Genomic DNA, 20,933 nt, shown 5'->3' on the forward strand with positions numbered 1-20,933 from the left:
GTTAAACATTGTTCACACGTCTTCAACCATTCTCACTAACACTTCAGAGCTTTCCTATTGAAGGGAATTGTCCCTTAAACAACCTCAAGGCCTCAAGGGAAATCAAGCTTTAGGCTGGAGACCATAGGTACATGGCTGCTGAAGCAAGATAAATGGGACACACACTTCTCTCTCTTTCACACACACACACCACACACACCTGTCCCATTAGCAGTAAACTATCTGTCCCCAAACAAAGATGATTAATAGAAGACAACATGGTGGCTCACAATCATGTGTAATCGATTTTATAATACACACAGACTAAAGCTGATCTTTAAATGATCTGTCATGTTTTCACTAAGCAGTTACAACTTCAAAACTGGAGGAAGTGGCTTCAAATGAACGTATGATAGCAGACTCCAGAATGCTCTTCTTCCGACTATGTCCAAAATATCTTATTCTGTAGATTCCAGGCTGGGCATTGTCTGGAATGTGCCATTCTATCGTTGTGTTGCTCACACCCAGTATTCCTTTGTGCCAATAAAAACTGTTGGTAGAAAACAAACAAACAAGCAAAACCCAGTTTTACTCTTAAAAATATGTGATTAGAAAATTCTGTGATTATTTATTCAATGAATATTTGGGGAGTACCTACAGATGAGCAAAGCACTATCCTAGACATTGAGGACACAGCAATGAACAAAACAGACACAAATATCTATTTTCTAGAAGAGGAAATTTAAAGAACAGCTAGTTGTAGAAATATCTTTACTTGTTCCAACTTTCTAACTACCTAAACTTTGTTCATCCTAGGAAGCCTTACCTGATATTCAGAACACAGGATGTCTCCTGCTTTAGAATTGCTATAGTGTCCTTTTAGACCTTATTATACTCCGAATCAACTGATGCTTCTTTTCACATCTAGATTCATTTCTTAAAAATATATATTTACCCCATAAACATGTACAATGAAAAAAACAAATAAATAAAACAAAAATGTTAAAATGTATATATATATATTTAACGACTGCACGTGCCAGACTCTATTCCAGAAGTACCGAGGATACAGTAGTGAGCAAGATAGACATGCTCCAAAGTTTCATGAACCTTATGTTCTACCAGGGTGAGTATGGGCACAAAGGCAATAAACAAATAAACCAATAAATTTAAAAGTGTTAAGAGTGATAAGCACAATGGAAAAAATAAGATAGGAGCCTCTTTAAGAAGATGTTATTTAAACTGAGTCCACAGAGATCTGGAGGAAGAACATTCCAGAAAGGAGGAACAGAGAATACAAAACATCCAAAGCAGGAACAAACTAGGCATGGCCAAGGAACAGAAAGCAGGTCAAAGTGGCTGAGATGAGAGAAACAAATGGAGTCAGAACGTGCTGATCCCTGCAGACCACAGCAGGAAGCTCAGATACTCTTTAAGAAACAGTGCGATATCACAGGCTAACTGACTGATATCCTCAGTGGTGTAGAAAGTAAATCCCGTGGGCACAAAGGGTGCGCTCAACGTTCTATGTTTCTCAGTGACAGGCCCAGGGCTTTCAATAAATATTTTATCCCACTGCTGCTGATAAACAAGACAGAGCTCTAAACATATCCTAAGTGTTGACTGCTATTCTGATTTTTAGCTTTTGAAAATAAATCAACTTTTTTTATTACATGGATAATCTTTTTTATAATAAATATGTATTATTTATTAAAAATCACTTATACTCTAGAGTCCTAAAGATGGAAGAAAAAATTATGCCCATTTTTATATATAGCTATCAAATGGGCACACACATGATCAAATCTCTATGTTCAGTTAACCATCTGAACCAAACCAACATACAAATAATTTCTTGGTTTGAGGCATTCTGATTTAGACACAAATTGCCAAAAACTTTAGCCACTTACATGCCACTGTCCTGTAGTGTCAAATTTATAGGCTCGGGAACAGAAATATTTTCTTATCTCGGGTACATTGTCAAATCTTCAAAATGCATATTCAGCTCAGAAATTTGGTAACAAAAAGCACAGAGATATATTTCTGTGAGGAAACTGCATGAACATGTTACTCCTTGCTTGAGTCAGTAAGAATCAAACACTTAAGCCTCTCATGTTTTAGTAACTCAAATGAAGGCTCATTGGCCATATACAAACACGCAATCCATGTCAGGTAGAGATTCATTGTTTGCCCGATAGGAATGTCAGGCTCTGAAGAGACATCTCAACACCCTCCACCAACACTCCTTTCAACCAATTTACAAGAAGGCTAGTGAGCTTTTAGAGGTAATACCTGTGATCATGGAAAAACAGCAGAACAGATGTCTATAAGAATAGACTCCATAACCTCATTAGCACTTAAACTTACAGAAGCACACACCACACTGCTCTGCAGAAAAATAGAATCAAAAGGAAGTCTAACAAATCATCTAAAAATGGCCAGAAGGCTTCTGGGGAATTTGATGTCATTAATACCAGGCATTGAATCAGTCTTCTCCTTTGTCTTTCCTACATTACTAACCAACTGTTTTAAGACTTGAAAGACAAAATATTCAATAGACATGCTCACCGAGTCTCCCAGGAAGCATCATTATACACTATCTGCCATGCTGCTGAAGCATCCTCATATCTCTCCACAGTGAGGAAGGTCGAATGGGTCTAAAATGCAATTAATATAACTGATCAGGCACTGCAGAGTCACAGAAGGAAGGTTCTGTAAATATTCCCTTTGCTGACCACATGCTAACTTACCAATACCTTGTGTAAAAATGTATTCAAATTTCATACAAATTCTTAGATGTTCCCCTTAATAGTCTATGCAATGTCTTCAGAATTAATTTATCCAGTCTATTAAAAAATCATGGCTTCTTTAGAAATTTGAAAGAAGCATAATTTTGGAGCTAATAGCAAATTTTGGCAATTAGGGCAGAGAAGAGGCTGGGAATAAAACTTGACATTTAAAAAAGGCATTAGAGAAGCCTTTCCATGTTCCAAGACTTTCTTTAGTCCCCTCAAGATTTAGGAAGGAAAGGGGGAAAGTATCTTCATTTTTCCATTTCCAGGTAAATGAATTATTAGTTAATGCTCAGTGAAAGAATTAAAAAGAATACATAAATCTTCCTTATCCTGGGGTGCTAAAAGGCAGTTCCTATAATTTGTCATGATAGGTTCCTACAAACCACGTCATAAGCAGATTTTATTTCCCCTTTGGGAGATTGCTGCAATAGAGCAATTTGTTTCAGACCTAGAATTCAGCTTCAAATAAAGCAAAGATTTGAATAAAATGACAAATGAGTAGATACAAAGGCCACACACCTAAAATATCCCATAAAATCCTTTCGATTGTGGCCCTTCAAGTCAGGACTTATGTCTAATTCACCTCTAATTCCATCACAGTCCTTCACACCTGTCATTTACTGGTGCTCAAATAACCCTTTACTGAATGGACCATTTATTTACAGCTGGGCCATGTAATTGTTTTAAATTCTTCTCTAATTGTTCAACTGATGGATTATATTCAATAAAGAGGCTTTCATAACCATGGTGACTTTTAAAGAGAGCTGTTTCTGTCCATGTAGGGCAGAATGACATTGGAAGGCCTTAGAGGGAGTAGGAGACATGGGGGACCCTAATGAATAGATCTAAAGTACAGACTGGAGAACAATTCTAGGCCACCAAATATCAGGGACAAAACATGTGACTATTCTTTTCCCCCCGTCTACTGTAATCTCTTCCAGATGCGTAATTAGTTAATACAAGTTACTTAATCTCTCTAGGCCTCAGTTTACTCATCTGTAAAGTAGGGATAATAAAATATAACTCATTGGGTAGTAGTGAGGATTAAATTATGTTCATGTGATAATGTACGTAAATCATTTATCCTAGTACCTGCAAATAGTCAGCATTCAATAAATAGTGGATGAGGATGAAGATGATTACTAACAATAAAGGGCACTGGAAATTGTTTTATACAAAGTCCCAGAGAATTCTTAGAAATTAATTCTATTCTCATCGTAGTGCTTTAAGCATTTTGTTCTGTTTCCCCATGGCAATAATGATGATAAAATGTCTGTACCCTAAGCATATCAGACGACAGCTAAACCAGAAGTTTCGACACAATATTTTGATGTCCTCAGAAAATAATATTTTAAATATGTAAATATTCTGGTATGGCTTGACTTCCTAGAGAAATTATTTCAAAACAGGTGCATATTGACTATCCAAGCAATAGAACATTTTCCCCCAATGTCATATTTGACTATGTCATATTGTCACAATTGTTATCATGGCAATAATAATATTTTAATGAACATCAATAGGAAGGTTCATTTGGAAGAAAGGTATGTTGGATTATAGGTGACTATGGGCCCTGGGAAGAATGATTCATTGATAGAGTGAATGCATCCTCAGCCACAGTAAAAATATGACCTTGAAATCACATTCAAATGCCCACTCTCTTTTTCCTCGATAAATTTCTTTATTGTTTGAATTTTTACCACTAGAATGTGTCCAATTATTGTGTGTGTAGTTATAAAAACATTCTAAGAAAGTTACAGAAGATTAAAATTACTTTATTTTATTACTAGATATATTGCATATACATATAATTTATCATATATATAATAAAAACCAAAAAAGTCTGAAATGCTTTGTAACGAACCATTAACAGTGATTACCTCTGGAAAGCAGATCTGTGGAGAGAGGATACTTTCACATTCTATCTTATGCACTTCCATACTGTTTGTTTTTACATAGAACATCTATTTCTTGTGTCATTTTTCAAAATTTATAAAGAAATGCTCTATTACTGCCAGTAGTAAATAGTAGGAAAATGGCCAGTGCAAGACAAAGTAAAGCACGTGGGGCAGGACTTCAAGCCAGAAAAGTGCCCACGAGGGATTGATTCAGCGACAGGAGAGGTAGGACCAGGAGTCACAGTGCTGGTGGAGGAGAAGCGGGCGAAAAAGGGAGCAGGAAAGAGCCAACGATACACTTCACTCACCTGCCCTTTGATTATTTTACTAAATTTAGTAGAGTTCTTAATTTGAGTACATAAATGAGATTGTGTTCAAATTGACATCTTCTTTAAGACGATTTAGTCCTATATGTATTGTGCTATATGTGGTCCTAAGTGAGCCAGTTTTATGTTTCTGTTGTGCTTCTTTCCAGACCGAATTCCACATTAACTATACCCACAGCTACAAAATAAGATGGAAAACAAGTTGGCACATTTTATTTTATTTTATTTTTTGGTGGCTGGCCAGTATGAGGATCTGAACCTTAGACCTTGGTGTTCTAACCATGCTGTAACTGAGAAAGCAAACTGGCCAGCCCTTGCATTTCATCTTTATGTTGTTAACCTCTAGAGGAATAATCAAGTGAATGAAAGGCTAATAAGTGGATTTAAATCTGTCAAGAAAACCATTGACGCTTACCTGGTTTTCTGCTGAATTCTTTGGGTTAGCACCTACAAATACAACTTCAACAACTTCTCCCTGAAAATAAAAACTCATTTAATGCCTTCCAGGAAAAGGATTTTTGCTGTACTCATATTTGGGGCATTACCTATGATACGTTCTAGGATTCTGGGTGCCTGTGTGGATTTCATTCTATTTAATCAAACAAGTTACCTTCTTAGAACATTAAAGAAAAATATACTTGCAACAATGGACATAGGAATTTGGGGCCAGCAAATTACTTCAGTGAATTTGTTTCCGGTAGATTCAGATATAGATGAAGATCTAGAGTAATAGTTCATATTGGTGACAGCACATTAAAATGGCTTCTTCAGCCCATGATATTTTGTCACACCTCCTCCCACACACATACAGGAGATAAACTGAGTCAAATATGCGCAGTCAAAACTTTCCATGGATCACTTACACTTACATTTATACTTAAATTTATATTTATACAAGACGGAATGACAGGGTGTATATTTACCTTCCCACCTGAAACAACTAAAAACTGGACAAAATATGTATTCAACAATGGTTTTAAGGACAGTGGATTTGACAGGATGCTGGTCAAATTGTTTTTTTAAATAAAGAAAAAAAGACTGTGAGCATCAGGCAATGAAAGACAGTGATCTCTGAGTGGCAGAAACCAAAATCAGCCTTAAAAGTGCCCCAGCTTAGTGCCTTCAGGAAGTTTACAGGCCAGTGCACAAGAAGACAGAATTGAGGCCAAGTCAGGCAGTCTACCTAAGTTGAGGGTAGGAAGGTGGAAGTCGGTAAAAGCCAATAGTCTTGAGTTCACAGCATGGAGCAACAGAGAGAATACCACAGAGAGGAGAGCTACACAGAAATGGAACTCTAGAGACCTGCAGAAGGCTCTCTCAACTCTGCATGCATGTAAGGGAACTTCTTAAAGCCAGGAAAAGGATGGTCTAACAGAATTAGAGGAAACAATCCCCAGGCTCATATGGAGTTGTGAAAATTTCCAATTCCCATCATCCAGACTGGAAAACCTCATAATTAAAAAAAGATTTGCCCTGACCTAAAAGCTGCTCTGGCTATGCCTACAAAAAGCTTAATAATAGCTAGAACAATAGGTAAAAGCAATAAAAGGAAAAGCTGGTTCTCTGAACACACAAATTATCAAAATCAGGAAGAAAGAGGGGGCACCATTACAGACTCTACAGAAACTAAGAGAATTCTAAAGGAATATTATAAACAAATTTTATATTACACTAATAATTCAAACAACTTATATGGAATGGAAAAATTCCTAGGAAGGCATAAATTTCTAGAAAGATACAGATCCCCAAAAAGACAAATTAAATTCCAAGAAAAATATATAATTGACTCAAGAAAAAAAAAAAGAAAAGAAAATTTGAATAGGCCTATAATAAGCAAAGAAATTGAATTAGTAATTAAAAATTTTGCCATAAAGGAAAGCCTAGGTTCACATGATTTTGCTGGTAAATCCAAACAAATATTTAATGATGAAATAATATCAATCTTTTGCATACTTTTTCAGAAAATACGACAGGAAACTCTTCCCAACTCATTCTTTGAGAACAGCATTACCCTGATACCAAAGGCAGACAAAAACAACACATGAAAAGAAAACTACAAATATTCCCCTGGGACATAGATAGAAAACTCCTCAGCAAAATATTAGCAAATCAAATTTAGCAACCTAAAAAAATTATTATACACCATGACTAATAGGTATTTATTTAACATCTGAAAATTAATTGATGCAATATTACTGAAATAAAATACAAAAACCCCCATGATCACCTCAGTAGACACAGAGGAGCATTTGCAAATATACTATACCCATTCTTGATTTAAAAAAAAAAAAAAAAACTCTCAACAAACTAGGCATAGAAGGGAACATGCTCAATTTGACAAAAGGCATCTACAAGAATTCTGAAGAAAACATCATAATAAATAGTGAAAAACAGAATGCTTTTCTGCTAAGATCAGAAACAAGGCAAAGATGTCTAGTCTCACAACTTCTACTCAACGTTGTGTTGGAGATTCTAGCCAGTTCAATAAGAAAAGAAAAAATTAAAGGCATCCAGAAAAGAAAAGCCATAAAGGAATAAGCAAGCCTATTTTTATTCACAGATGACATGGTACTATATTTAGAAATTCCTAAGGAATCCATGGCAAGAATAAAAATGAAAACAAACCTATCGGAACTAATAAATGATTTAGCAAGATTGTAGACACAAGATCAACATAAAACAGCACTGGTACAAATCCTGGTTCATTTCTCCATACTTTTCCTATCCTTGATTTGAGACAAATTCTCTCAGGTCCAGTGAATGGTTCCATGAGCATCCATTTAAGAAAAGGGATAATTTGGATTTTAGAAATTCAATTTTACATAATTACCCCAGGAAAAAAATATTTCCCCATTCTCATTACTTTTTCAGAGCCTCTGCAAAGATAAGAACAATTATCAAAATTATCATTGCTAACAGCTGGTCTATGGCATTATCGGAGACAGGTGGTGATATTAAACAACATATTCCCCCTCATCCCCCAAAATGGGCTGCTGAAATATTACAAGACCTCTTTGTGAGTCTTACCACTCTGTATTCAGGTTTTGCTGGCTGCAGGACATCCCCAAAATTTCTGCCTATTGGTGCTCTATCAGAAATATCAGGAATTAATGGGGACAGCGGTTGTTTGAAAAATGGAGGCTCTGGACCTCTGCTCAGGTTGGCTACTGTGTCCTAGAACAGAGAACATCTGTTTAAGGAGTGTGCAAAGTAGATCAAAGTCCCCAGTCCTCAGCCCCCAGAAATGACTTTATTAAAGGAAACATACATGCACACACACACACACAATATTTGATTACCGTAGCAATGGCTTTAGCAAGGCCTCTGAAGAGCTGGATGTAAGCGGACAGAGTGTGTGGTCCATAAATTGTAGATGCTGCCTCATATCGCTGAGCCTGCAGGACATATGGTTCTGCATGTCACAATCCATTTACAGAGGTATATTGTTTTAGGCAAAGGTGCTGCTTGGACATCTCACGTTATTCAATACTGGCTTAATCTTCAAGTTTTTTTATGACAGAGAGTGAGTATTTCCATTTACCAGCCAATGTAAATGTCTCTCATCAACTACTTGTTAAAATGGCTCCCATCAACTACTTGGTAAAGGCAGTGGGTTCTCTTTGCTTATGCCATTTAGACTGTTATTCCATTTAATCTGAAAGAGGGTACTGGCTCCTGAGCTTTTGTCTGTTGTAAGTACTTATATTGTAAATGTTTTCCCCAAGGCACACATCAGGAGAAAAACCAAGGGGGGAAAAAAGAGTCCTAGTAACTCTTGAATAAATTGGGTGCTGATGGTACTAATTGGAGAAAAACATTTAACCCATCATAGGGCTATAATACAGAGCCAAATGCATCTCCTTTTACCTGAGCGCCAAGCTCCAAGAAACTGGCTGGTAAAGTACCTGTCAAAACACACATCTGTTGAAGGAATGAGTGAATTAATGAATTAATTAATAGTAATCCTTGCAGGAACATGTCCTTGGGCCAGGAGACAAGGTAGTGGGGGTCCCTAACCTTGCTTGTGCTATGGACTCCTTTGGCAGTCTGTTGAGACTTATGGACCCTTCTTAGAATAATGATTCTAAGTGCATATAAAAAAATACATGAGATTGACAAGGGAAACATTTATCAAACTGTAATATCCCAATTTTATGTATGTACTTCTTTATTATGATATTGAATAATAATATCTATCAGCAGATCTAATAAATATTGTGATTTTAAAATTGCAATAAGAATAGAAATATTTCCAGATCTGCAATAACTGTATGTGATATGAAAATATCTGTGGTTCCTATTGGTGATTGTCAGAGGTATTGCTAATATTATTGTTGTTTGTGTTATTCATATTTATAATCAAAGGAAATGCTAAATAACAGTTAAAGAATAGTGAAGAAAGGATCTCATTATTCCTACCCAAGTTTACTTCAGTTAAGAACCCTTATTCAACAGGCTCTCCTAGAAGGCAAGTAACTTCGGTAAAGCCAACTGAGGGCAGCAGGGCAGATTCCACTTGGAAGTATCTGGTATCACGGAATATTTGTCAAGAGATCAACTGTATGCCTTTGTATGGACTGCCATGATATACCAGCAGATGTATTAGAAATCATTCATTGTGGGTTTCTAGACTGTTTTCGTTTTCTTAGTTACCATTGTTAAGAAGTCCTTGAGCTGCTTTCTGGACTATTTATAAACAGAGAAACATTACCATCCACCAGCCTCCCCTAAACTCTCTGGGACTGTTTCTTAATCTACATCATGAATTTAATGATACTCTACTTCAGGACGTATTGCCAGGATTTCTTAAGATTACATTTGCAAAGTGCTTAACTAGTGCATTGAGTAAACAGTAGCCATCAGTAGGAGTTTTTCTAGATCTACAGAGCCTTAAGGCACCAGATGCGTTATGAATAGAGTTAGGAATGTTGTATGCCACTACCCAGGCTTTCTACCAGTGCCCCTGACAAAATAATTGATTTCAGGGAAGGTGGAAGTCAGTGAGACCAGAATTCTGACCTGAACTTGGAAATGATGAACCTGGAACTCCCTGATACAATCTCTGGCTTATCATTCTCTTATCTGCCCTACCCAAAATAAAATCATCTCTCAGAAACATGATTGGGGAAGCCTGGAAAGAAAGTCTGCATTTGACACACTAGCCTGGACCAAGATATAATTCATTTAAATGATGAAAATATTTACTTTACCTGGTATTCTTCATAAGTGGTAATGTAATGTGTATAAACATTGCATAGACCCGAAATCACAACAGTCATATTCTGCATCCCATAAGTTGCAAATTCCTAGGAGGGAAAAGTAGAGCCCAGTAAAATTACTCTTCATCTTCACGTATATTATTATCCCAGTTACACTGAACACACAATCATAGATGTGAATTATTAGTGTAAGATTTCTCTCAACAAAATTCTCCCCAAAGATCAAAACTGCCTGAGAATGCAGAGATATTAAGGAGCCCTGGATGAAAAGTTAGAGCCATAACTCTGCACTACAGAGTTGGGCAAGACAGTGGATCTAAGAAGATCTTAATGGTTGCATTTGCAGATACCAACTCTTCTTATTAATAAAATAGAGATTTTTAAATCAATTTCTTAAAAAATATAGTAGGTGGATATTAGCTAAACAGAATAGTTATTTCCAGCTCCAAGTAAAAAGGCACTTGTTGATATGTCATTTTAGAACCATTTACAATACTTCCTGAATATAAAGAAATTCATAAATATGGACAAAATACAGAATTCCCAAAATGTGATACATTTTATTTAGACTGTTCACAGGACTTTAAGGTATGAATTACCTAGGAGTTATTTACTGTTTAATCCATAGAAACATTATCAATTTTTAAATTATTAATACATAAATACCAACAAATATTTTTGACCTGACTATAATTCCCTTATGTTTTTTAAGTCTGGTTCTTATACCACCAATATTTCATATTCACCTCTAGCCATTAATTTCAAGAAGTGTGAAACTCTAGTCATTTTAGAAAAGATTAATTTAAAAGATACCAGATCATAAGGATAGGGAATTCTTTCCTCTTCACCAAATATGAATGAACGTGTAGATATTTCATTTCATTTTTAACTTACTGCTTGAACTGCCTCTCGAAGTCTTCGTCCAGACATGGTCCTGAGTCAAGAAAACAGAGTTATATAAATGTTTCCTTATTCAGAATGTGTGCAAAGTACAAATAAAGACTTGTAGTAAAAGCCGACAAGTTACCCTGGCTCATCACACAATAGTGAAATATGCAGGAACTCAGTGATGATGCAAAGCTGAAGCTGAGTTTTCTTTCCTGACTGTCTTAAAAACAGATCCTAACTGAAAACAATTTGACTAAAGGAGGGAAACAGAATCAGTGAATATCACTGGTATAAGACACCGTCATTTTACATTCATTGATTCAACAAAATGTATAGGTTGCATCCTATGCTCATAAGAGCTGAGGCAGGTGGAAAGTGTACTGCTGCTCCTGCTTACAAAGAACCTACCATAATACTCATTCATTTAATCCTTCAGTAAAACACTGAGCATGCACTACATACTGGGCCCACTTCTAGTGCTCAGGAATGTATGGAGCTTATATTCTAGAGAGGAGAGATGGTCAATAAGCAAATAAAAAAAGTAACATGACAATAAGTGCTATGGAAAATAATAAAGCAGTCTCGAAGGAGGAAGTGCTGGTGGTTATTTTGGTAACAGTGGTGGTGCTGGTGTTGGTGCTGGTACTGATGCTGTGGTGATGTGATAGGGCTTGTGCTATTGCTGGGTGAAAACTATTTTATATGGTATCAGCAGGACTAGCATTCTTGTTTTGAACAAGAATTGGAGGGATAAAGACTCGGCCATAAGAGTAACTGGCAGGAAATTGTTCCAGGCAGAAGGAACCATAGGTTCAAAGGCCTTGAGACCAGAGCATCCCTGTTGAGTCTGGGAAGTGTAATGAAGCCAAGACGGGGTAAGCAAAGGGGAGAGTGGTAAGAAATCAGATTAGAGAATTTGCTGAAGAATTGATCACATATGAGCTTTACAGGTTTGAGGATTTACCTGGAGGGTTTTGAGCAGAGAAGTGACATGATATAACTTACGTTTTAAAAGGATTAATCCGGCTGCTCTGTTGAGGAAAGACTATAGAGGAGTAAGGGTAGAATCAAGCAGACCAGATAGGAGATTATTGTAATAATCTGGGGGAGAGAGAGTTGTGGCTTAGACCAAAGGGGAAGTGACAGAAGCTATTGAATAAAATGTACAGAATTTGCTGAGGGATTGAAAGAGGGAAAAAGAGGAAAAGAGAAATCAGGATGATTCTAAGACACAGGACCTGAGAAATTAGAAAGATAGAAGATTGCCATTTACTGAGATAGGAAACAGCATAACAAGCAGGTTTAAAACATTCTTCTATGTTTCTGATACCTACATGGATTATTTCAAGTATCTGTATTTTAATATTATGTCAAGTCTTTTTACTGGCATAATCATTCATGACATCATTTTAATTTGGAAAAAGTTTTTAAATTTTCATGTTTGCTTCAGGTTACCCACCTGTAATAGGTATAGAGAGGTGTATTCTTCAGAGGCGCCACCAAAAGAGGATAGGAATATTTATTGCTGTTGCCAAACAGTACAATACGATACCAGGGGTCAGAACAGGATTATCTTCCCATGATAAGAAGTAATTTCAGCAGAAACACACACAATAGACACGTATTTAACTAAGAATTTTTTTTTTTTTTTAAAGAGAACTTACGTAAACTCCCCAGGGACGGCAGTGATGGCCAAGGACCCAAGAGTAATAATCTGAACATCAACAATATCTGGGTGCCAGGGGTGAGGTTTTGACAGCTGAGAACCCAAAACAAGGAACTTGTGTTAGGAATATTGCTTTTTCTGTAGTCAACAGATGGACAATGCTCGTAAAAGTCTCTTCATTAAAGAATTTTAAATGTTTCAAGCTGGTTTGGGTTTTTATCCTATCATAGGATTTATTTCTAATTTATGATGTAGTATTCAACATTCTCCGTGGGTATTTATGTCCTGGTCATAACATGTGAATCTCTAATGCCAATGCCCCATTAACCTGGACTTCATAAAGTTTTTGGTGGATTTGTCACTGTAGAATCACCATGTGTGACACATCACCAAGGTTCTCCTAGAGGACTGTGGGTGAAGATCCTTATATGTGATGACTAAGGGATTCTATTTGGAATAGTTTCACTTAATGATTTCTCTTTTTACTCTAATAGCACTATAAGTTTATCATTCCCAAGTCTTGCCTTATTTTCCAAGGATTCTCCAAAGGAATCTATTCTTTTCCATATTCAGATTAGTGTAGAGTCTGTCCCTCCATTCCTGCGTTTCCTCTATTCCTTCTTCCTTAAGAATTTTAAAAGAATATTAGAAAAAAATTCTATTTAAAAAATGTTTGTACCTCAACGATCCATATTTTTATGAATACTGGATAATCTTTTAACATTTAGAATGTAAAAGTATATGTCCTAAAGAAGTGTTAAAAGAGAATTGCTTTAGTTAATAATGTTCCCTGAATTGTGAGAAAACTGAGACATAAACATGTTTCTTTTTATATGACCTGAGATATTTTCCTCTCCTGATAATTCTATGTGGACTCCCTTCCTGGAGTCAACATACATGAATCTTCAATGAGATAAATCTTAATCTTATTCTTCTTTTCCCACTGTTCTAATTGTTTCATTTATTTATCATAAATGCAATAAAGTAAATCACTATGTTCAAGAATTATATCCCTTATTCCTTAGAGTTAAACTCATAGCATCCATATTTTTAATATTAAAATATACTGATTTCACTATGACAATCAAAATGTCTTACCTCTCCAGTGGGAAGAAGGATTGGCTTTGGTTTATGACATTCTTTGATTTCATCAGATGGCTTGCCCAGGAGCAGGTCCCGAACGGTGTCCCAAAATGAATTCCCTTCTGTTGTCCCTATTAGGAATATTATGATTAATATGATTCCTTGAACCAACCCTCTGAAAAACATCATTATTTTGACAAGTATTGTACAACAATCCTTTCAGGAGTTTTAAAGATTTTATTAAGGTTGTTTTATTTAATGGTTCCAAACAGTATGAATAATAGAGGAGGCAGAATTTTGTGTGCCTCTATCATAAAATAAGGGCCATTATTTAATTAGATCCTCAGCATGGTCAAGAGAATAACACAATATATTTTGTTCAATATCCTTAAAGTTTTGTTTCTATTACTATTCCTCATCCATAAATAAAAACAATCTGATATAATGAACTGTAGATTCGTGAACTAAATCATCTTTTTTTCCTGTTTTGAAAACTAAAAATGACACCTTCAACTCCCAATACCAGTTGTCTGGCTCATGTGCCTGAAAGAACGTCTTCTGAATCCTCATTTAATTATCTTCACACACACACACACACACACACACACACACACACAAATGCATACACACACACACACACACAAACATTCACACACAGCAAACACATAAGCAGTTAAAAAAAAAAGAGAAAGAGAGACACATTGGAGCAGAGAATCAAGATGGCAGAATACATGGTCCCCAGTGTCACTCTCTCCCACAATCAACCAATTTATAACTATAAAAAAGCAACAACTGCCAAGCTGGGGCTGCTAGAGATCAGGAGAAGAGGAGAGGAGACCTATGGAGTTCATGAAGGTGGGAGAACCCGTGATGAGAGAAAGGAAGGATTGCTCTGACCATTTTGAGCCCTGGCCACTTCAAAGCTGGCCCTGGTGAACACATGAAGCAAGAACTGGCAAAAGCTGCTGCTGTGCCCTTTGTATGAAGTTGCTTGGGGGGTGGGGGAGAAGAGGGCCTTGATGGCCCCCAGGCCAGCAAGACCACTAACAGTGTTCCTATGGACCCATATAGGAGCAAGGGGCCACAGACAACTGAAAAAAGCCACTCAGAGGCCAGTGAGTCATCACAAGGGACCAACGCATGACCCGCCCCACGGAAAGTGTTTGGAGTGAGGGCAGTGGGGGAGATAGGCCACCAGGGGAACACTGGGGCACAGCATGGACAGCTGATGTGCCCTCTAATCAGCACAGGCCCACTCAGTGTAGACTGGTCAGGAGTATAGATCTGCAGGGGGTGCAGTTTGCTGAAAAGACTCAGGCCCAGACCCGAGTTTCCACACAACCCAGGTGTATTGACCTCACAAGATCTGGAAGTACTCACAAGATCAATAATTAAAACCTGAGCTGCACAAAAAGCCTTCCCTAGAGAATCAGCAGCAAAGCAGTAATTTAGCTCAACTACAGGGCTCAAGTGCTGGTCCCCACAGGAAGTTCCCCCATTTAGAAGTAACCAAAGGACAACAAATTAGTTCCAGTGCAGAGTTTAAGTGGTGGGAATAGCAAATAATGCAACACAGAAGTGAAAGAAAACAGAAAACACCCACAGATCAGAGACAAATTCCTGATATTAACCAGTAAAGGTCTACCACTGCTAAAGAATACCTATAACACTTAGAAGGACCAGAAGCCCCCCAGACTCCCAAGCCAGGATGGTGGGGGCCAAGGGCTTCAGCCACACCCCCCAACACCCACAACCAGCACAACGATTACCACCAAGCTGCTGCTGGAAGTGCCCCAGGCTCACAAGCCAGGGTAGTGGGGGACCGAGGGCCTCAGCCATGTCTCCCCCACCCTACCTGACATCTACCTCTAGCCTGGTGGTGACTGAGCTGCCACAGGAAGCCCTCTGGTCTTCCCTGTAGGAATGAAGAAGGTTCCATGGGCCCCAGCCACACCCCCTTTCTCATCCTCATACCCTATCCCCCTCCCCTTACCCCCTGCTCTCAACACCTCCACGACAAAGTCTTAGAATGTAAAAAATAGTAATAAATAAATAAATAAGATACCATAAAAAAAAAAAAAAGAGTATTAGACCAAACTGGATGAAAAATTACCAGGAAATATGAAGCTGAATATATCAAATTGCAACTATATTCATTAATTTTTTAATTAATGATTCCAAAATATACATTATATAAAAGACAAGAATGGGTGGGAGCCACAGGCCTGGGCCCCACTCACTGCCATCCATGCAACCAAGCCAAACATGGAGCTGGAACCAAAAGCCCCTGGGACCCTGAGATGAGGGGGCCAAGGGCCTCCTCCCCCTCTTTCCCCCCACCTCCCCAGCAACTTGTAGTGCACTTATTATACACAAGTGTTTCTATGGGGTGTGTAACTTATCTGTTGATGTTCTTCACCAAGTTTCTGCTTAGATTTTTCTAATTCATTTTTAAGAGTTCATTTTACATTAAGGATGTTAATGTTTGTGTTAAATTTCTTTCCTATTCATTAAAATTAATTAAAAAAAAAAAAAACTTGTATAGCCCTTTGACATGGCATCATATCCAAGCCTGGAACCAGTGGATTTGTCTGATAGAACAGAGAACTGGACAAAAACCATGACAACGATGACAATCAGGATAAAATTATAAAAGTTAAAATAATCAGTAATAAATTTGTGGATGTATATGCATAAAGAGGACCTGGGACCACATGCTTTAGGCTCCTGAAGGCCTCTTCCCTGAGGAATCCTGGTTCCATTAAAGGAATCAGAGAGACATGACAAAATCAGATGAAAGAGCTGATTCATACTGTTGAAGTTTCATATTGTTTAATGACAATCCCTCTCCCCACCTCCTCAACTCCACCCAGCCTCAACCCAATTTAAAATTATTCATTAATACATTGAAATGCAAAAAGAATTCGTCTCTGATTATATTTAAATTAATGAAAAGCTAAGCTATGAAAGACACCTATCCCTGGGAAATCCGGGCTGTTGTATACAAACCTGGAAAACCTGCAGACTTCTGAGTTTAAAAATAAAAATAATAAATGTATTTGCTACAGTTAAACCTTCCTAGGGAACAGAACCCTGACGCTTCAGAACCTGGAAGCATAGATTTCATCAGAATTCACCTTACCCTGGATAAAATTGAGGCCTCCATTTCCATCAATGGTGCCAGCTGCAAAACTGTAGCCCAAAGCTGGTTTACATGTTTTTGCCTAAAGGAAAGATTTTAAAAACAAAACAAAAACAAAAAAAGAAACATCAGTTAAGTGGCAAGTAAATAATGGAATCAACCCAGAGCTTTGCCCTGGGGCATAATCAGTGTAACTCGGTGACACTTACTGTGTGTGTGGAATTGAGCCTGACAGTCACATCCGTCATGTTCACCCACTGGTGAGCTGAGACCAGTGGTCCGGTCACCTCCTGGGAGGCAGACTCATACAGCTCCTAGAAAACCCACACAGGCTTATTGTCCAGGGAAAGAGTTGAAGTGAATGCTACCAACTGTACTCAGTAAGCACCAATTTGGAAAAGCATCTCTTAGCAAACTTTTGTTTTGCTGGCTGCTTGGAAATAGCCAATCCCCACATGGGTGTCTCTACCTAGGTGTTTCCCAGAAGCTCGAAGGCTCCGAGACCATGGACCTGTGATTACTATTCTACATAAACATGAAATTGGGACACAAAGGCCCCAGTCTCACTTGAAAGACAGTTAAGAAAATGTAAGATTAGTAGTAGGTGAGCCAAATTCTTTTTTCGCCAGAACAAGAGTGAATTCTCAGGTGTTCTTACAGAGTCTCCCCTCTTAGCATCCTTCGGTTGTCTACGGGACTGGTTCTGAGGGTGAAACTGAAAGACTGCAGGCTCCACCTATTCTGTATCAGCTCCCCACCCACAACCCACCCTTTAGTGTTTTTGTTTTTTCATATGGTCAATTGATGCTTTTTTAATCTTACAGGAAATGTGAGTCAAAAGATGTTCAGAAATTTCTGTTTTTGTTTTTTATTCATCCATATCATACAATATAGGCAAATTCTCCTTCAACCGAAGTCCCTTTGCCTGACACCTAACTCATCTCCACTCTGTCCCCATCCCAGTTTCAACAGCCACATGTGAGCTCTCAAGCTAGGTCGTCATAACACCAGCTGCAGACTTCCTCTCCGTTAAGAGGCAAGTTGTGTCTTGCTGAGAAGAGAATCTAGAATGTGGGACAAATCTCTATGGCTCCCAGGCCTAAATCAGGAACAAAATTTCTGACGCCAAAGTGTGTCATGGGAGCACACCCTAAATAGAATTTGTTAATTTAGAATAATCCGCTGATAATATCAGAGTAATTAAAAATAATAACTGCAGCAATTGGGCTGGCTGTTGCTACCACTTTTGTGTCTGAAGTTTTTGAAGGTGCTTTTGTTCTATCTCTATTGCTCCTGAAACATTTTAGAACCCTTGGAATAAATTAGTCACTTATTTAAACCCACACACATACACATAAACACACACATGACAAATGTGCAAGTTTGCTATGAAAAGAAGGGATTTAACTATTTTATCAGGGACATCTCAGTTTGAGGTCATCCTTTGTCTTTTTCCTCATAAATCTGTCTCTACAGAAGCTAATACAAAACATGGGAGCAAAATGAAAGGTAAAATTTACAGGAGGGAGGAGGATAGAGTTATTCACAGCAATCTCACTGGAGACTGGATTCTCTCTTCATCAAAAAGTTTTTTAAAAAGTAAAGAAAAGACGGAGGATCTTTGCCATATTGAGGAAGACTCGGAACTAATTTGAATTCAAGTTGCAAGAGCTGGAAGTTGTGCAGATCAGATTTGCCTTGTCACCAAAGGAAAGTTAAGAAATGGTCAGGTGACTTTTGGCAGGCCTGAGAGATTTCCGAGAATTTGGTTCAGTCTGGTCATATCTGATGCCACATTAATTGAAAAACCTTAAAATCTATCTTCCCACTGTCTGAAGCAAGCACTCTGGCTTTCTAAACATCGTAAAATAGAATGTTTTCCTGATTACTTGGTTTTAAATGTACTTCCTATAAGTCAGACCCGAGCAGTCAGAGAGAGGTTCCTGTGTGGCTTGGGCAGGCAATCTTCCAAGCTGACATCTTCCAGACTCCCCGGCGCAGCCTGAGCGCTTGCTGTCTTTCTTACAATTATCAACTTACTCATGAAAAATGTCAGTGGGTTTCAAAGAACAATTTTAAATGAAGATGAAAGGAGCTGTGCCCATGGCGTACCTTCGCTCTCTGATAAATGTTTCGTCCTATAATTTGTGTGCTCTCAATCATATCCCGTCCAGGTCCCTTAGCAATGCACATGTTAGGCTGGAACAAAATGAGACAAGATGCATTCTTAGTGAAATAAGCAATTATTTTAAGGAATGGAAAATTACAACTGAATCAAAGCAAATAGATTTAAGCCACATTCTAGCATTTCTTTTCAGATATTCTCTCAATTTACAGGCTATGAAAAATGCAATCAGACATGGAATTGGAGCAGTGAATATCTTTAAAAATTATCTATTCCAGCACCTTGCTTTGAAAAATAAGGAAATTGAGGTACAGGTGTGTTAAAGTATTTGTTGGAGATTATGCAAGTAGCTAATATCTGAGCTAAGACTTGCAGCCAGGTGTTTTCACTTGCTGCCTATTTTCTTACCTGCTTGTTCTTGCCTATGACGCTTGCTCATGACAGCTTTAAATTGAAACTCAGTTAAAATTATATTGGAACAGCTAGCTGGCCCACTGGGGAAAAAAAATCAATAAATAAATCTGGCTCTATTCCCTACTTCTAATATCAGAAAAATTTGAGATTAATCAAACACTTAAATATTATAAATAGAATCCAAGTAATAAAAGAAAATATGGGTAAATATGTTTTACAGTGTAAGGGTGTGGAAGACCTTTCTAAAAATCATATACAATAAGCTTAGTTAAATTTTACAGCTTAAACATTTTAAATGTCTACATGGGTGAGAAAACATAACAAATAAGGCTGAAAGATAACTGATGAACTGGAAGAAAAGCCTGCACTGTTTATGACAAAACTTAGGCTTTAATATATTGCTTTAAAAAGTCAATAAAAAATACTCTTACTAATACTTTTTTTATTTTTAATTGACATATAATCATTGTACATATTTATGGAGTACAATGTGATGTTTCTATACATGTATACATTATGTAATGATCAAATCAGGGTAGTTAGCATATCCATCACCTAAAACATTTATTATTTCTTTGTGGTAGGAACATACAGAATTATCTCTTCTAGCTATTTTTAGAAGTATACCTTACTGTTGACTATAGTCACCTACTGTGCACTAGAACATCAGAACTTATTCTTCCTTTCTAATTGTAACTTTGTGCCCATTGACCATTCCTCTCCCCATGGCCCCCACCCACACCCTCCCTGTCTCTGGTAATCACTGCTCTTTCACTACTTCTCTGAGATCACCATTTTTAGATTCCCCATATGAGTGAGACCATGATTCATCCATATTGAGCTGGGATTTCTCTTGCAGTAAAGAGCATCCTAATGAATTCAGCATGGAATATAGATGAAATAGGTAATTCTCACACACACACACACACGCACACACACGCACACACACACGCACACGCACACACACACGCACACACACACAAATGTAAATGGCCATTCAACATTAAAATATGTTCAATCTCATGAATAATTACATGTAAATTTAAATGACAAAGAGGTAACTCTTTGCATATTGTGTTGGCAAAGATTACGAAAGGGGTAAACCTGGTTTTGGTGAGGGTCCTGGGGAAACTGTCACTCATCCACCGTGGATGGAATGTCATTGTTTCCAGCAATTGGGCAACATGTAGCATATGCTGGGTGGGCTTTCTCTCTGACAGCAAACTCACTTTTAAGAAATTATCCTAAGGTAGTACTCATACACATGTGAAAATATGTATGACACGGATAGTAATCATAGTATGCTCATGTGAAAAAAGAAAAAAAAGAAGGGAGAGAGCATATGTAAAGGAAGGAAGGAGGGAGGGGAAGAAAATGCCCATCAGTAGGGGATGGGTT

General features: G+C 37.5%; 1 protein-coding gene across 1 annotated transcript in view; it reads right to left on the reverse strand.

Moving 5' to 3' along the window:
• Positions 1 to 339: 339 nt before the first annotated feature.
• ASAH2 (N-acylsphingosine amidohydrolase 2) overlaps positions 340 to 20,933 on the reverse strand; it is a 53,428-nt gene continuing 32,834 nt past the window's right edge. Inside the window, exons 9-20 of the mRNA XM_063101572.1 lie at positions 19,109 to 19,195; positions 17,206 to 17,310; positions 16,997 to 17,078; positions 13,870 to 13,985; positions 12,770 to 12,864; positions 11,112 to 11,151; positions 10,209 to 10,304; positions 8,298 to 8,393; positions 8,026 to 8,172; positions 5,414 to 5,473; positions 2,548 to 2,636; positions 340 to 529 (exon numbers count right to left, since the gene is read on the reverse strand). Of these exons, the coding sequence (XP_062957642.1) occupies positions 340 to 529; positions 2,548 to 2,636; positions 5,414 to 5,473; positions 8,026 to 8,172; positions 8,298 to 8,393; positions 10,209 to 10,304; positions 11,112 to 11,151; positions 12,770 to 12,864; positions 13,870 to 13,985; positions 16,997 to 17,078; positions 17,206 to 17,310; positions 19,109 to 19,195 (1,203 nt within the window). The remainder of the gene's footprint in view (positions 530 to 2,547; positions 2,637 to 5,413; positions 5,474 to 8,025; positions 8,173 to 8,297; positions 8,394 to 10,208; positions 10,305 to 11,111; positions 11,152 to 12,769; positions 12,865 to 13,869; positions 13,986 to 16,996; positions 17,079 to 17,205; positions 17,311 to 19,108; positions 19,196 to 20,933) is intronic.

The sequence above is a fragment of the Cynocephalus volans genome, chromosome 7 (assembly GCF_027409185.1).
Source record: "Cynocephalus volans isolate mCynVol1 chromosome 7, mCynVol1.pri, whole genome shotgun sequence".
NCBI classification, from domain to species: Eukaryota; Metazoa; Chordata; class Mammalia; order Dermoptera; family Cynocephalidae; genus Cynocephalus; species Cynocephalus volans.